At 34.2% G+C, this 18,902-nt stretch overlaps 1 protein-coding gene across 2 annotated transcripts in view; it reads right to left on the bottom strand.

Annotated features, from left to right (window-relative positions):
* LOC128217187 (laminin subunit beta-1-like) overlaps window positions 1–17,948 on the bottom strand; it is a 46,860-nt gene extending 28,912 nt beyond the window's left edge. Inside the window, exons 1-4 of one of the 2 annotated variants that reach the window (XM_052924134.1) lie at window positions 17,723–17,948; window positions 15,911–16,131; window positions 10,487–11,046; window positions 2,712–2,829 (exon numbers count right to left, since the gene is read on the bottom strand). In XM_052924134.1, the coding sequence (XP_052780094.1) occupies window positions 2,712–2,829; window positions 10,487–11,046; window positions 15,911–15,962 (730 nt within the window). In that variant the 5' untranslated portion in view covers window positions 15,963–16,131; window positions 17,723–17,948. The remainder of the gene's footprint in view (window positions 1–2,711; window positions 2,830–10,486; window positions 11,047–15,910; window positions 16,132–17,722) is intronic. The other variant, XM_052924135.1, reaches the window with a different exon arrangement.
* Between the last annotated feature and the right edge of the window lie 954 nt (window positions 17,949–18,902).

Here is an 18,902-nt window from a genome sequence, read left to right as displayed (position 1 = left end):
GACCCTAGACATTTTGGGAAATTTTGCGTCGTGAAAATGCCGAAATTGGGAAATTTTACAGTTAAAATAAAAAGCTGTCTAGTCTCCAGAGAATTAGGGAAAGGTTTTATATTAGTTTATTTCCCTTTAAAATACCCAAAATGGCTGAAATATCAATCCTTGGGTGTAAATACCTATTGCAATAAATCGATCATGACAGATAATATTTTATACAGATATCTGAATGTGATGAAAATTAATGATTTCCGAATTCAATTATCAAAAAAACTTAACATCACATAATTGATATTATGTTGAAAATGATCCAGTACATGTAAAAAGACTTTCTTAAAAAAAAAAAAAAAAAAAAAAATTGATTGGGATTTTTTTCTGAAAATTGGGAAAAATATCTTATATTTTGCTTTGGGAATGTGTCCGATAGTCGGACCCGTGGGTACTATAGAAAAAGCCCTGGAAATGAACATTGGCCCTTGCTAGTGCCCCATTAAGGCTCATTCAATGTGCATCAAACATCAGTGCCCTTTCTAATCTAGCACCCTGCCCTTTTAAAATCCTGGCTGAAGCACAGACTCAGATAATGGATGCAGTACCTGTTCTTATGTGAGTAACATGAAGAACACAAATCCTCAGACACCAAAGACATTCCCAAGAAGGTTCATTTCTGGTTACTTTTGTTCTACTTTTTTAACATACATTGATTACGAGATCATAGAGGCAGTTTCTTATGTGTTTAACATGAAAAACACAAATCCTCAGCAAACATTCCCCAGAACATTCATTTCTGGTTAATTTTACTCTACTTTTTGATATATTTTTTGATCACGAAAGCAGAGAAACAAAGCACATCAAGTCATAACATATTTCTATCTTTGAAAGCACCTAATGTTGCAAATATCAAGGTTAAAACACTGATAGCAGGGAAATGCATCGGAATAGCAGGAGATGAAACAATTTTTATATGTTCTCAACAGGTAAATGCTAAACACTGCCAAGAACTGTATTTCCTGATAAGCAATATGGCTGGATATACCACTTTGATATGTTCAAGTTGTGAATTGATCATCGGCAATATTTTTTGTTTCTTAAATCCTTTAGAAAGGATTCCATGTAAGCAGTGGTCTGCACCACAGGCAGCATTTTATGAATGAAATGTTCAAGTTAAGTACACTTGAAATAAGTGTAGCAACTGTTGGCTCCATAAATTATCCAGCCATTGCTTTGAGTCTCATGCCCCATAAATAAGCCAGAAACCAAACTCTTTGAAACTCCTAGAGATCTCTGCAGTAGCAGGTTGTGCACCCTCGTGCATCCATCATCTATAACATGCTGACTTAGTAATTACGGCAAAGAAATATGTCCTACATCTAGATGAACCAGTTAACACAGACAAGGACCTAAAGCACAGAGCTACTAAAAACCGACAATATGCTGGTCTTGACCGATTTTTATTGATTTCAATAACAGAAAATGGTTTAAAAAATTGGTCGGAACATTGTCCATTTTTTATATTTTCAGTCCAAAATGGTTAAGTCAGTAAAAATTGTGATACACAAACCTGGTTTGTCATTCACCCCCCCCCCCCCCACCCCACAACACTTTAATGAAAGTGACAAGATAACCATCAGATTTACACGACTAACTGCTTTGTTTCGCTACAATGAACACTTGATTTCGTCTAAATGGCAGACGCTTGTAATTGGTCCAAACATGATGGTAGTTCGAAGAAGACACTTTTTGCTGACTATATAATGCAAAAATATTTTGAATCTGTTTTACCGGTTCGACATGCGCCCAGACCGATTGAGATTTCAAACTTTTGGAAGCCCTGCTACCTCATATATTGCTGATTAATACAAAGCACTGAAGCTTTGACAAACAGTCATATAAGGATTTGTCTTGCACAATTCTTAAATATTAGTTTAACCCAATCTGAACATACAGTACTAGAGTATTTGCAGTGTTTGCTTTATATAATACCGAGTTAAATCAGTTTTCAACAAAATTAGCCTTATTACAAAAGTGTATAAACATGAGACATCACTGTTGACAGAATTTTACTGAAGAATGCAGCGGTCCTATACAAGGGTACCTGTTCCTGAGGTATCCCAATTATTGGCTTGGCGATTATCTGAACAAAAATCAGTTTCTATCCAACTAAAGTTTCCTAAACACAATCCCTAAATAGATCCTTGTAGGGGCACAATATACATTGATCATTCAAATGTTATGTTCAACTCTTTTGACATTAGTTATGAAAACAACAAAAAAGCATATGATTTGTGTACAGATTTAAAAAAATACAAGCGAACTTTTTGGCGCCTTTGAACTTTGTGGTCACTTGCTATTTACTAAAAAATATTTTTATAAAGGCTAATACTGTTTTTAAAAAGCAATTTTATAGGTTTAATCATTTGACTTAAATGAGTTATCAAAATAAAACATAAAAATTTAAAATTACATTTTTTTGTGCATCGAACCTTTCCTTTGAAAAAGAGGTCAAGGGGTACCTTTCCTTTGAAAAAGAGGTCAAGGGGTATCTCATCAAAAAAGCTGCAAGTTCGACCTCCACATTGGGGTTTGTTCTTTTGGAATTTCCAGAGAAGTTTTAGCATTTACTTAATTGCAATATAAATCATACAGCTGTCTTCGCGATAGCTAACTTATATTAGCAACGACTTGAGGCCTACCACAGAACTAGGGATAGTTCTTACCTAGTGTGTGCAGTTCTGTGAAGACAACACGGAGGTTGGTGAGTTTGAGCAGGTCCTGTACGTCTTTACTGTAAGGGTCGCTGATACGGAAAAATGGCGGCAACACACGGAACACCAACTGAAACATATTATAACGAATAATTATAACTTGAAATGAATTTTGTTGAAACACAAGGTGTGTACATTCCCTTGTGCTTTCTTCACATATATATTATGCACATATACATACTTTATTCATAAACAATAGCTCAGATGACAATTAACATGTTCTACGAAACTTTCTCCGACAAGTTCAGCCATCTCTTTTAGGGTCTTAAGGAAGATAAATTCAAGCAAATTGGCCAGTCAGTATGAGAGGGTGAAGAAGAAAATTAAATAAATTAGTCTTTCCAGTTGTTTAACTTAAACATAGGGTGCTGCGAATCCCACAAAGGGATGCAGTCTCTCAAATAATGACACTAATGTGAATAGCTGCTATTTTAGAAAAGAGGTAATGGATTGATGACATAAAGTAAAATCTTAATGATTAAGAAGGGGTTAAGTGAGCCCCTTGCCTTGGAGTGATAAGACCTATTTGGCGCGCAATTCATCTTCCTCAGTGACATAAATATACAACTATTTTGCATTTAGTTCTAGACTGTAATTTATATCAAAAGTATCAGGATGTTCATGTTTTTACGTATCTTAGGCCAAAAAATTGGTGTGGTTAGGGTTACATCTTTTCATTGTGGTAAATAAATCTTCTATATAAAGCTTTAAAGGTTGGAAACTGCATATTGAAGCACCACTTACAACTACACACCAAAACTGACTATAAAAACGGTAGGGTCGGCCCCTATTTCATAGGATGGTTTGGACAGCCCGTATCAACTGAATTTTTTTAAGCCTTATACATAAGTATTTAACAGAAGCAAGATATATAGTAACTTAACTTCCGTCTCAATTCTGTCAAAATTATTTTGTTTAGTGAAAATAGCACATCTACTTTTTATGTATTTTTTAATTAGTAAATCATTTTCTATATTAATGCTCAAATTTTGAGTATCTGGAAATAAAAAATGTTTTATATATATATTGAAATAAATATTGATTAAACCAAATGCCAAATAATGAACTTAGGTGGCACGTTTAAATTATCCAATTTTCCTGAGTGTTATTGAAAATATACTACCTAAATGAATACCATCGGACAAAATCAATTCAAATGTCAATCTCAAATGAATTATATTACTTGTCAAAGGAACTATGATATTGGCAAAGAAATTATTTTCCTATTCATTAATGCAGACAGGTGGTACCCAATGATGAAAGAAAAATAAATGCATACTGGGTCGAGTTATTTTTCATTATGATATTCAAAACCGCCATTACATTTGGGTTAAAATATAAGCTTGGGCTCTGCAACATTTGCAAATGAATGTTTCGGACATCTTTTTTATCAGACCCATTCAAATTGTATTGTTTCACTAAACGTAGACTTAAGGGCAAAAATGTGTCATTTATGAAGTTTTAAAATGCATTCTCAAGCTGCAAAATGCAAATATAAAGCCATTTAGATGGTACGGCTTGCACTAATCTTGACATTAAATTATTCTACTTGATAAAATGTCATCATATTCACATTCAAGATAGGCAATGTTTATATGTAATTGTACACAAACTGGTTCACTTGTCTGGAATGCAGACACTACGACCTATTAAGGCTTATTTATTGCATATATCAAATAATACATTTTAAAATCTGACAATAAGATGTAATTGTATGCCATAGGCATAAATATATACAAATAAGTCCACTTTGTTGATCAAGATATAGGGAATAATCAATTTGCTCTAAAATTTATGTGAGATAATTGCAATTTAATGTATAAATCTGTAACAAACCTGTTTTTTTTTTAATTAGGCCAAAAAAATAATTGGTTTTGTTAGGGTTACATCCTTTTCATAATCAGGTAGGGTATAGGTAGGCTTTTTTTATTTTTTTATTTTTTCATTATTAGGCTTTAAAAAGAAAATTATTGTCATCATTGGAGAATGGGGTTAAAGTTATATTCAGTATCAAGCTTTAAATGTTTTAAACTATATAATAAAGCACCTTTCATAACAGTAGGGTCCACACCTATTTCGTAGGTAGGGTCGGGTTACCCGAACCAAATGTATTTTTTTAGGCCTTATTCTGTTCTGCCAGATGTTTAAAAACTGTTGTCTCCTTTCTAGGGTTGATGGCCATGATTTAGAATATGTGTTGCAATGTGACATGAACCTTTGAGCAAAGATTATATTATAATGTATGTGACTGTCACCAGCATGAATAAGAAAACCATTACCTATCAACTTACATATATTAAGCTTTTTAACAATAACTATCGCACAATAGTTTACATGGGACACAAGTCCTAATATTTCATTCCAGTTTCCATCCATCTTCCTAACCCACATAATGAAGTCAGATATCTTGATACAGCTTTAAAGGGGCTTGACACCTGAGATGGTCCCAAAATCCGCATATACATTATTTCCTCAAGAGAATGCTAGAATTATCATTATGAGCTAGTATGAGGCCGATAATACTTCATTTTACATGGATTAAAAGAATATTTTGACCTCTTTATATCACTGGAGACCACTTCCTACCAGGGTACCATGCCTATATTAGGAGACCAGTTCCTACCAGGGTACCATGCCTATATCAGGAGACCAATTCCTACCAGGGTACCATGCCTATATCAAGAGACTTCTTCCTACCAGGGTACCATGCCTATATCCAGGAGACTACTTCATTTACAAGAAGACTATTTCCTTAACCAGGAGACCATTACCCATCATAAGAGACTGTTTTTCTTCCTCTAAATCATCAAATTTCTTGAACTTCATTTCTACGTCAATGTCATTTTGATAAGTGTGTTGCCTTCTAAGGATTCAAGTACAGTGGAAACTCACTTAACCGGATCTCCACAAAACCGGAATCCTCGGGATACAGGACTTTTTTCAGAGTCCCGGTTTTCCCCTTCTATTTTCAATGTAAAATAATCCCTACAAAACTGGAACCTCGGAATTCCGGATACCGGATAAAAAATCAAGAAAATTTGTTAGTCGTCAATGTAATTTTACCTCACAAAACCGGACGTATATTTGTTCAAACATGTCAAAATGATTTTGTGTATTAGGAATGCGCGAATCGCGTGTCACTTTGTTTTGACAGCCGGTGCGTCATTTAATATTGCACCTTTGATGTTGTGTTAACTAGATAATCGATAATGATGATTGCGCTGTGTATTGACGGCCGCGCGATAATCAAACGATAATCAAACTTGTGAAAAGAAAATTGATTGAAACATTAATTTGTTTGTTGCAGAAAATAAAGAACTAGAAACGGTTATTAAGTGATCATTTTGGAGGGTTGTTTTATCTAAAGACTTCTATGATTGAATCAAATTAGAGCGGTGCGTTAATTAAACTATCAAACATACTTAACAAGCATTAAATTACGCGAGTTGTTTTATTTTAAGACTTGGAAAAAAAGATGATTATAAAAACCCAGAAATGTTTAATAATGTTTATCACTTTTCCATGTGCTTTAATCATGTCTCAACCTCCGTCTAAACGTCAACTTCCCTTTAAAGGTTAACTCAGTTAATATTTTGAGTAAACTTACTCCGTACATCAAATCCTCACTAAACCGGAATCTTCACTAAACCGGAAATTTTGCCCAGTCTGGACCCTGTCCGGTTTAGTGAGTTCCACTGTACTCTTTATCCTTAGTTTTACATAATGACACCGATTATCATAAGTTCGAAAACAGAAACCTTTTTATTACCTCAAAAATTAATATGGTCAGATGGCTTGTGTCAATAAAGAATGGTATCATTGAATATTTCAGCCAACTATGTATGTTTTTATAGCCCAATTTCCCTCTTCATCAAACAAATTATTTGTAGACACACTTGAGTGTCAACTGATCTTATCTCCTTACTTTGATTTTTGAGGTTTAAATAAAATTTGTACTAAAAACTAAAGCAAAACATTAAAATACTCTAAAATATTCCGCAATGTTTAGCTAACATAAGGTTAATTTGCTTTCCTATCATTAACCTCCTTTTAGATAAAATGGCAAAAATATATTCAAGCCTGCAATAATCATCAATTAAACCACACCGAGATCAGAAAGTTCTCCTTTTAAGTCTTTCTTATCTGTGACTCATTTGAATTTGAAACAGAATGAAAATGGTGCATGCAATTGAAATGCAGGTTTAGTCTTATCACAGTTTTTCATTAATACTTCAGTCAACAGTCTGATTCAAATATTGTATATGGGTCATTACAACTCTAAGAGAGTAACAAATTTGGGAAATAAAGCCGAGGATTTCCTGTCCTGGCTTAACTGTCTTGGTAAAATCTCCAATATCAAATGCACATAATGAATCTGCACAACAAGTCTGTAATCCTCCTTGGTCAGGAACGGTCATGATTGTTTCGAAAGTGGTTAAAACTATGCAGGGCAGCCATGATTTTTAAAAATCGAAGAGCAATATATATTTAATCAGTCAGCCATATTTTTACAGCCGCATATAGACGCAATGTATGGAATTTTAAGAACAAGACTTTTAATCTGGCTCAATTTCATACACAAATTTTTTTTGGTCGTCTTCACCATCATTTTCTTCAGTGTGAGGACAGGCTAGTATATCAGTGTGTGATTAGTTTCCGCAAACGCTTTGACAAACCTGTTTCCAAAATAATGTTTTGACAGTTCTCCATCAGGGGGCATTTTTGTGAAAAGGTTTGTTGAAGTGTTTTAACAAACTAAACTCTCAATCAAACTCGGGTAAAAAAACAATGGCGGGGCTCGGTAAATGATGTTGACTGCGCTATGTTTCATTTAAATTTAAAATGGTAAAGAAAAAAGAAAAGTTATCTTTGTTTTAAGTCATCATTCAAAGCAAAATGTTGCCTTCCAACGAAGCATTTATGACATAATTTACATGGTATACATACACTGTCTTGGGGTGAACATAACTTATAAAGATTTCTTATAGATCATTATGCCAAAATGTCATCTTTAACACACAAAAAATCATGTTTGCTTTTTAGTTTTACACAAATTTAATAGCATAAATAACGTGATGACTCACTCAAATGGTATCTTATACTTCACTTTTTATTTAGCATAATTTAATGGTAACCACTTTCGCTAGCGATAGGTATGAAGAAAATGCATCAATCTCCACATGCACATAGAAAACACTTTATTCAAGTCAGCCGTTTACCTTAAGCTTTTCTTAATTAAGCTGAGAATATCACAAGTCATGTTAAAAGCTAATCTCTCCTTATCTAGAGATTATTGCGAAATCTGCTTTGATCCCATGATGTTCAATTTATATGCTGTATACCTTGACTTATTCCTTTGGACAAAATATATATTAGTGGCCATAAACAATGTACCCTAAGCTGAAACAAATTACACTGGAATGAAAGGAGTTTTTGAACTTTATAGTATTACATCTGCCAGCGCACCTGATAAGAATCGAAGAAAATTGGGTATTTCACTCATAACTTTGATTTTAACAGAGTTAAAATCAAAATTCCAAGCACTAATATGGTACTTTGGCATTTCAATGTGTTTTAACAATTATTTATTAGATTTATTTATAATGCTTTGTTGCTTCCTATGAGCCTCTGCCTTATCAACTGACAATGTCGTTTCCAAACAGCTTTTTAAACAGACTCTGGGGAGCAAGCACTCCACAGCTGATTTCTAAATTATATTAAATATGAACAACTTTTGTGGTGGAATATGTCAGGTTTGGGTCCCAACATTTTTTGTTTTGACCATGGCAGACACCTATTAAATCGCAGAAGCGTCTGACTGACAATATCTGATCTGATCATGGTCCAAGCAAACAGACGATTCAAAGCGATAATTAAATCGATGCCATTTTCAAGCTTCTAGGTGAGACAGAAACTGATGTATTCAGGAAGTAAATAAAGCAGGCTTTCTCAAAAAAGTTTGGGTTTTTTACGCGTGAATTGGAAATAATTTGAGTGGATTTAAAATGTTTTGCGTACCCTTTGTAAAGCCCATTGATAAAATTTGTTGCATGTTTAGCAATTTTTATTATGTGAAATATGCAAATACGCAGCTGTCCAAGGGCGCTAACCTGCCTGATTGTTCATGATTGTTCATATCAGTTTGGGTAAATATATCCTTCATCTACTCGTCAACTGGATGTTAAACAAAGAAGGTACCTTTCTTAGAAAAAGAGAACTTCTATCATGAACAAGAACAAGGGCAGAAACACCAAAGCTTGTCTGTTCATTTTCGTAAACAAGGGGCATAACTCGACTCTTATTACAGCAAGACTGATGGTCCTTCATAGCACATGTGCACTATCAAGCTAGTAATATGTATACAAAGTTTCATATGACTTTCTTGAATGACTCTTAATTTATGCCCAACATTTAATCTTTAGCCTATCATCTTTATGACCATAATTAGACTTTTCTGTCTGAAAAAAACAGACTGAGCTAAAAATGAACAGAGCACTGCAAGGTGTTAATATTAATTTTGATTTACAATATCTCTGAAAGCTAGGAAAAGCTGGTAAGGATCAGCGATATAGCCATGTCTTGATCCAGTGTATCCGTGTTTTGATCCTGTAACCTGTTCTATCTATGTTCCATCACCTCCGGGAGTGTGTGAGCAACTATTTGGGGAGACCACATTTCAAGGTAGGTACATTGTTAACTGTCAGATATAACACAATCAATCTTGCCAGGAATCCCTCTATTTCGCCACTTAGTGCTACCAGGCTTGGAAGACATGTTATGATCCTAGACATTTATTTTATTGACTGCATACCTGTCTGGGTTCTTTATCTATGGTGAGTTTATATCACTAACAAATTTCTGCTGTTATAGCAGAAATGAACATAAAACGGAATGATATTTTGTTATGTCACTTGCTAAAAACAAGCAGCATTCACATTTAGATAACATGACGGACCAAAAACAAAGTTACAAGTTGGTTAGATTGGTGGAAATTATAACACAAGCCCATAAGCCATGCACTAGTAAAATGGTATCCTGGCAGCTTGCTCGAATTCTGGCTTTTATGTAACTGGGCTTGATGAATAAATTGTTATGCCAAGCAAATATGTAAGAGTTTGGGCTTGTTCAGAGAACAGTTAAGGGTTCATGAAAAAAAGCAAATTTGTCTGTGAGGGATTTTGTATTGCTTACAGTACTGTGCCATACACAACTGTGCAACAGCCATTTACTACGTGTAGCCATGAAACCTTGAAGCAGTTGTCCTCAGTCAAAGACGCTTCTATATCTGAGAAAAGCAATGTTTTGCCACACAGATTCCAAGAGATAATTGGAATGTTCTACTCCACCCTCTCATTGCTCAAGTAGACCTGGCTGCCAAGAAATACAGCGTTCTTGGCTCAATTTTCTGCATAGTATCTTCAGGATCTTATAATATTGTCTATATTATTGTATCATGTGTTTTCTGGGATTACAATTATGATGTCAGATAAACTAGTTACAACACCCATTAATAGTGGACTTTTCACTTTTGAATGATTTATCTTTCTTAAAACTTTTTCTAAGATCTGAAATGTTTACGGCAGCATTTCACGTAATAATTTCTGAAAGTATTATTAGTTTGTTTTTATTAATTCAAAAAAGTTAATCTTATTAAGAAGAGTTTTATGGTTCACAATGTGAGATATAAATTAAAATAAAAAATAAGGCCAGTTGCATAAAACACCCACCTCTCCTTCTGACGAAGGCACGACATCAGAGTATTTGGAAACACAGATAACATCGGTCAAATTCCGGAAAGGTCCTGTTGCCACTCCAGGAAACGACTTGGCACAATCATAAGCAAAATACCTATAAATTTTCCAAGAATTGCCAAAATCGAATGATCGCTCTACGTACAACGCCTTTGGTCTAAATGTCTTGAAAGTCATAATTAAATGAGTAAAGTGAAATTCCGCCTCTAAGTCAAGCTGAATGTACACATGTTGAACACCATTTTCTGCCTGCCACCACTTAAATTTCCTCTCACGAAAAGAGGACACTATATTTTCAATCCTGTGGCTGTTTGGAGCTGACTGCGACCAAACATTTCGGGAGTCACACAGAAAACACTTTTTCTCGTCATCCAAATGACTAACAATGCAGTACCGCTCGGGTCGGTCAATACCACATGTTGAATTTGCCGTGAGGTTGCTTTCTCGTCCAATAAGCAGGTCACCGGTAGCGGGGTAACAACTCCCCTGCTCACACTGGGGCTGGAGACGGTAGTCATACTCCTGGCCCGAGGCCACTGAAACAAGTGTTAAACAGTTGATATAAAAGCACAATTATTTAGCCAGATATATGGGAAATGGACTTATTTTTCTTAAAACACATTTAACTATTGTCTTTGTTTTAACAACCAGAAATTCAATCTTTGCCTTATATGAGATGGTCGCAACAAATAAGCTAATACAATGTCCATTTTAAGTGACATTGTATAGATGTAATTGTAATTTGGAAGAGAAAATCATTTTCTTTAAACCATGATCAATTATCGCCAACTATGCAAGCGTTCAATTTTAAACAATACTCTATCAACGTTTAATTGCTAACATTAAACACTTAAACATAAAAAAACACCATTAGTTAAATAAGTGGCATTTGCAGTACAACTACAAGCTTTAATTCAGCATATATTATACTCCGTACACTTAATCTACTATAAGACCGCCGTCCCTCAAAGAGCAGATTTCAGGCAGTTTTGACATTTCAAAAATCTTTTTCTGCCAAGAAAATTTTCTGGTTTTTACATTTTATCATGCTGAACATTGACAACTACATGAAGCACAACTATACGAAGAAAATACCCCAAAATTTCTATACAACGAGGCCCCTTAATGACGTTTTTGACACTTAAGGCAGAATTTTCTCAAGTTCCTACGCACTTCTACTTGAATTATAACATTACAATGTGAGCACTTCTTATTGTATTATAACATTTCAATGTGAAGATAAATGGACATTCTCTGTTATATAACTGGGACAGCCAACATAACAGATTGTGAATAAAACATTTAAACTCAGAAAAACAGCCTTAAAACTGAACATGTAAACTATGCAAATTGAAAATATCTCAAGTGACGTCCATAAATTAAACAAGGCCTACAAATTGTACCTATGGAGTACAATCTTTATTTCTCTGAGTGTGTACATAAATGCTATCCATAAATACCTAGTTATCAAACTAAGCATTGGAGTTTTCATCCCCTATGCATGACTTTCAACTAAATATCCTTGAATGAATGAAAGATTTACTCATTCAATAAGTTTTATGATTTTAGTAAAGAAATAAAATGGGCTTGAAAGAGATGGTTTTCACTCATTATAGAACCACATGATAAGGCATAAGACACAACTTTTGCGGTTAGAATTGTGTTAATCCAAATGATGTTTAGTCCAATACAATCATGGTCCATTACATTGCAATTTGCTACAACTCTTGTCTCATTCAGAGCCCTGTAAACAGGCAAGTGAATTATATATTATCATTAAATACAGAAACTGATAGTTATACAATTTGTGTCATCCAAATACAGCACTGTTCTACTCTGCCAATTTGACGTAACATATTGCCATTTATTGAAAATTAAACGAGTATATATAATAAAAGTTTTGATTCCATATTGTATAACTGGGTTATCAACTGGGATATTTCTTAAGGCTCTAATAATTAGGGTCACAAGGACTAGTTTCTTCCAAATTTACTAGAAAACCTGAGCAGTGATGTTGGCTCCGAAGTTTACCAAAACAAGTATAAGAGGAAAGAGTGTTCAAGTTTATAATTCAACATTTCTGTATGGGATAAAAAAGTGATTGTAGAAACCTTTAGTTGATTAAGAAATGTTAAAATGAAAAGACATGAAATGAACCAGAAATTCATGCCCACCTTGTGAAAATGACTGAGCCTGAAGTGTATGACTGGTCACTTGATTAATGAGATTTTGATTGATGTTAATTTACACCAAGGCCTCAGGTAAATACCCTTTATGGAGTCAATTTACCTACCACACTCAAATAAATATAAACCATATGACCATAAATTCAGCTTGAAAAGTGCTACCATCTTTACACTCAAGCCATTCCCTTACTTTAGTAGAAACCTGAGAGCTTTTACGATCTTTTACGATCATGATTGAAAATTTCATACTGGAATCTCATTTGGGGTTTAAAAAAATAGCCAGGGTGCTGCAGAAGAGGGACAGGGTGCTAAGGGTGTTTAAGGGCACATAGTAGCAGGCTGTGAAGAACTTGAACATTATGAATTTGTCAGGAAAAGTTAGAAATTGACTTCATTTGAAGTAAGGTTTGGTTTGAACTCCCAAATAATAAGTTGATATGTGTTTGTAACCATTATACGAGTTTAAATCAAACTAAAAGAAATACTTCATTATCTCAGGCTTTTTATTCTATGAAGGCAGAAGGGTAGATTTGCGGGGGTTCCTGAAGACGGAAGGGTGCTTTCAAAAAAGGAGAGGGTGCAGCACCCTTCCATTACTCTTAAGTTAAAACCCAACCCATATCAAAGTTCTTTAAATAAAAGATATACCTGCTTGATAAGCATTATCGCTAACACTAACCATCAGTTTGAGAAATGGGGTGTGTAAGTGCACTGTAACCTCTGAACTAATTGACCTCATCAAGCATCTTCAAGCATTAATTATATTCCCAGAAAATTCTCTGAGAACTCTCCATCATAGTGGATACATGTACATGAATATACATGTATGCTGTACCAGGCAAGATTCCAGCATGAGTTAGAAGGCAAGGTGGGGAGGCCTAAATTAATTATAGAAACATTGAAAAACACCCTGCTGCAGAGGCAGTCTCTGATTTCATACATGAGCTACATAGGTAACACAACTCAACATAAACAGCCAGCTTGGGCTTATCAGATCTGTAATCAACTGGAAATTCTGGATAACTTGAGTTTACACAGTTTATACCAGGAAGTGTAGGCCACACTTGTAAGCATATACAGATGTTCTTGGAACCACAGCACTACACGTATGCTGCATAAACTTTGTAACACCTCAAAGACAAAGAATTTACAAAAATAATGCACAAGGGAAATAAACAGTGAAAGATCATCTCAAGCTGCACTCTAAAAGATTGACCCTTTTGACAACTTTTTATTTTCTTGTCTTGGAATGAGCCAAAGTTTACTTAACCATCTAAAAACCGGTGATATAAGACTGCTGATAAAAGATCAGATGCAGTTTTTAATATTTAGGTCAATTTGTGAGATTGCACCTTTGAAGGTTGTTACGCAATACATCTTTATTAATGATGTATGTTCTTCTATCTGTCCTATGAGTATCATGTAACATACATGTAAATCACACATTTCTGTTGATAAATATAAAGCATGGCCAGGTTTTGAAGATTTTCATACAAGTGGTTAATAAAACCCAATGGAACGATTTTACAGTGACTTTATGAAACCCGAAACGAAGTTCAACATTAAAAAAGCTGAGACAAAACAAATACTACTGAACAAAGTGCCAAAATGTTTTAACAGAGAACAACCATTATGTTTAAGATACGGGTCTACGATAACTTCATTAGCATAATAATGTCAAAAGGAAAATGTCAAACACTTCACATAAATCAAGACTATTTTATCACAAAAATCTTCAACGCCAAAGAAGGTGTGAAAATCTATTTTTCAGCCAATAACCCCCTTTCAAGTGATAATCGTATGAAACACATAAAATAGACCTTTAATTCACTTATTTCACACTCACTGGATTTACTTTCATGCTAATCTACCAGAAAACAAGACTTTTCTATTTCTCTATGGGACACCATCAGAATAAAACGTTCAGACGTTGAATTTCAGCCAATACTAACTATTTATACATATATGCACTTCCCCTACCTTAATCTATTAACAATATAAAAGCTTCTCAAAAGAAATATTTTCATTTATATTCATAAATTCATTACAGTCTACCATGTCAAAAATGAAATGTTATACGATTTATCCTTGGTTGAATTGCCAGGCCACTTGACACAAAAATCTCCAGCTGATGTAAAATATCTTTTCTGTGTTCATATTTCACGTTGAATGATGGAGCTATGTTCAGAATCTAGTATTTCCCTTTTTCGGTTTCAGGTATTATTTATTAGTCTGTATTGTTGTATTATTTTGGGTCGTTTTACACAGATGTGAAAACAGAGCTGAATGAGGGCAGCCTAAGAGAAATGGTTCAATTAACATACTGAATTATAGGTTTCAATTAACATACTGAATTATAAGTTTCAATTAACATATTTTATTTTCTACCGACACGCAACTTCACATTGGTTGCTTATAAGCTTTTAAAACTTATTAAAACTGACTGATATAAGTATATTCTTATCATATTTAATGTTTAACTCTATAGTTTAAAATGAAATTGTCTTGTTATATTAGCACACCATAAGATATCCTTTACTAGTTAACCTGGGACCTTGTTGAAAATGTTCAGCTTGAAAAACTTTTCTCTCAGACTTTTGACAGATGTTTCTCATACCCTTTACCAAAACATGACTGGAAAGTTCATGTTTCTTAATGCACTTGTTTGTACATCAAATAACATTCAGTACAGTTCTGTTACACTTTGTGAAACTTAAAACAGTATGTGAAACTTAAAACAGTATCACAACATACTATCAAAATGACAAAAGGCTAAGATAGGTCACCTTAATGGTCAAGATACCTAATCTTTTAAACATTTATGGTCAAGGTACCATATAATACATTTATGGTCAAGAAACTCTATGGAATCAAACCAAAAGAAATATATATATTATAATATATATATATATATATATATATATATATATATATATATATATATATATATATATGTAGATATTATTAGATATATATTATAAATATTATGGTCGGAAGGCTACCCCTGATTCATGTGGCGTACTTCCTACTTGTGCCCGGCCTTTGAATTTAAGTACTTTCTTACATAAGCAAAGTACATGTATGTTCATAAAACCAGACCGACTATAACATCAATATTATTGAAGATAAAGCCAGTAAGTGGACACACCATAAAGAAATATTTTCCAGTTGTAACACCTCTTAATGGACCAAATGTTGGTGTTTGTTTTCTTACCTTGAAACACTGTAAAAACTATCAGCAGTAATCCTATATGCAGGACTTCCATTTTGGCAGTTATGAAGCAGATTATTTACTTTATCTTCCCAGTTAATCTTGCCAGTCTGCACACTAACTAATCTCCTCCAATATCTTGCTTGACTGGATAATCTAAGTTTATTCACAGTTCTGCAGTACCAACCACCGGCATTTTAATTGTAGGCTGGCAGCATGTGGCCCTGAAAAATAGAGGAAAGCTTAGATTTATTAAAATATATTTGAATATAGGTGTAAATCTTATGAAAGTAATATCAGATTACCTATGCAACATTGTCAATTTATGTTTACACACAATTGTAAAACCCTTTTCACAGTTTATCTCTGTCAGTCTTTTGTGGTTGCAGTGGGGGTTCTGGGAATTCTTAACTGGTGGGGGAAGAGGGCAGACACAAGCTTCAAACTCCCTTAAATCTTTTCTTTCATGTATAAATTGAACACTATAACAACATGGATATCAATTCCCCAAAACACATGTAAATGCAGTTAAATATTACTTACACTTGTTGTTAAGTCTGTTTTAAGCATTCAATGAACACAAGAACTAGATTCAGTAGGTAAATCTCATATTCTGACCTCAATTCTGGGCCATATTTCAATATAAAATTCTGTAAGATATTGAAAAACCAGACACACTTTACAGAACCTGTAGAGGAAACAGCAATGTTCTCTACACCCTTTGGATATCACATACCTTTCAATTACCTGTGTTTTAAAGACCTTCAACATTTTTTAACAAGAGGGCAATTGTCGCAAAATATGCTGGCCCTATTTTTAGGACAGCCACCAAATTGGTTGTATGTTATCCATAGAGAGAGCAGAGCGCACTGTATATACTGTTTTGGCGAATTCAAGGGTTGTAACTCTGGGTGACCAAGGCAAAGCCGAAGAGATATTCTGAACGTAAGCCTTTTAAGTAAATTTGGAGATAGCCAGGCAAAAACTTCTAATGTAATATATTGGACAAGAAAAAGTTTAGGTAATTACCATAAGTAAAGGGTGATAACTCTCCAATGACTCAAATGATAAGGCTATTTATTCAATTTGTCCAAGAAACTAGGCCCATACACATTCTGACCAATTTTTGTTATAACTGGACAAAGCCTTTTAAAGTGATTGATCTGACAAGACCAATTTCAGGTGTTTTCATCTCATTAAAGGGCGATAACTCTCAACAGAAGTATTAAAATTAACTAATACTTCAATTTCGTAACAAATAACTTTTAATATTTGTTTCGCATGAATTATCATATAACTTAATCCATGTCAATTTTGTTTTATATTTTACTTAATACCTTCACTTGCACGCATATACTTTTTCATCTTTAATTTCAAATTATTCCCTCTTATACATTTAAATTAAACAAGTTCCACATTTCATAATTAATGTTATGCATATAACTGTATTCAAACAATGTTATTACTTTAACAAGTTTTGATTTATTTTATTACATAATGATGAATCTTATCATATTTCCAGCTATTAACGATAAACATCTCCAAAAAACATGCAACAATCCACAGCTTGTATTTATTAGTTACCAATTGTCTCATAGCTTTATCCAACCAACACTAACTTTTAAGCTGATTCTTCAATGTTCTTAGCACTCTGCCAGTTCCGTTTATAGTTTATGCTGAAAATTGATTACTGCTGCTGAGATATCTATCATATTTCAATTAAGCAACATTTGCTAAACAACAATAATCTGACATAATTCTAAAACGTAACAAAGCATGAGTTTAAAAGAGTAGAAATAGTAGCATAATCATTACCTAACCAGATATTCCGATTAAAAATGCCTCGAGCAAGGGAATTCCAACACACCACAAACTTAGCAAACTTTCCACACCTTTGTAATCAACACAGACAGAACAGCCTACTTCCTCCCATCGATATTGTTCTATTACTTTTATTCCGGTTGTGCACTGATTTAATTTAAAGAAAAACTGATATTGTGTAATTCTAAATTTTCAGTATCATGTATTTTAGTAAAAATATATAAACCATGGCTAAACTCTATCGGCAAAAACAGGCCTGCGTATCAGACGATTCCAGTGAGTACAATCGTTGTAACAGCTTCTCTAATAATAACAAACAAGTAAATGGTTAAACACAACCAGAAAATATTCGGAAACCTAAACAAACGTGGCAGGTCCTGTATCGACAATAGATGGGATTGTTTTTGTTTTTTTCATATATAAATTCGCATTCATAGGCAGATTTCTGTCACCAATTTGATCGAATGACTATGAATACTGGGAATAAGACAATTGAGGCTGAAACCCCGTTTCTTGGCATGCGATCTTCAGGGGTTTTTGACTGGGTGCTCAAGACCGAACAGGGTGGAACGTGTGACACGGAAGCTCTTAAGTTGACATTTATCTGTACGCAAACTCGAAAATAGTCATATATTAAAAATGTTTTACGCAGGATTCATGTTTAATGTGCAGTCATGAGTATATGTGGTACGCAACTAGTTTGATGAGGAGTTATCCCCTGTCCAACCAACAGAGCAGAACGGTTGCTACCTCTTCGCGGCTGGCTTCATTAGCGACAGGTTGACGAACGCTGTGACCGGTACAACCACTTCTGATTATATTTGGAATACTGGTATGATCGTCGATCATTCAGCAAAATGTTTTCCAATTTGCCAAAAATTGATTGGTAACTTCTTTGCAACAGTTCTCCGCAAATATGCGATAGTCTTAAAACAAGTTGAGACCGATCGGTGACAAGTGTCTGAACGGGGACTGATCAGTGACTAGTTCTGAACCGATCACCGATCAAAGAATTATGATATTACCAACTGTTCATTTTTGGGGAAGCACAATGATGCGTGGAAATACGTGATATAATAAAGATTCGTTAACATGATGCTAACATACGCTGATTGGTCTCTTTCAGAGAGACGTATGATCTGCGCACGCTTGGAAACCACTTTGCAACCGATCG

Source organism: Mya arenaria, chromosome 14, assembly GCF_026914265.1.
Source record: "Mya arenaria isolate MELC-2E11 chromosome 14, ASM2691426v1".
In the NCBI taxonomy this organism is placed as follows: domain Eukaryota; kingdom Metazoa; phylum Mollusca; class Bivalvia; order Myida; family Myidae; genus Mya; species Mya arenaria.
The sequence above is the reverse complement of the archived record's forward strand: the minus strand, read 5'-3'. Positions and strand labels throughout refer to the sequence as shown.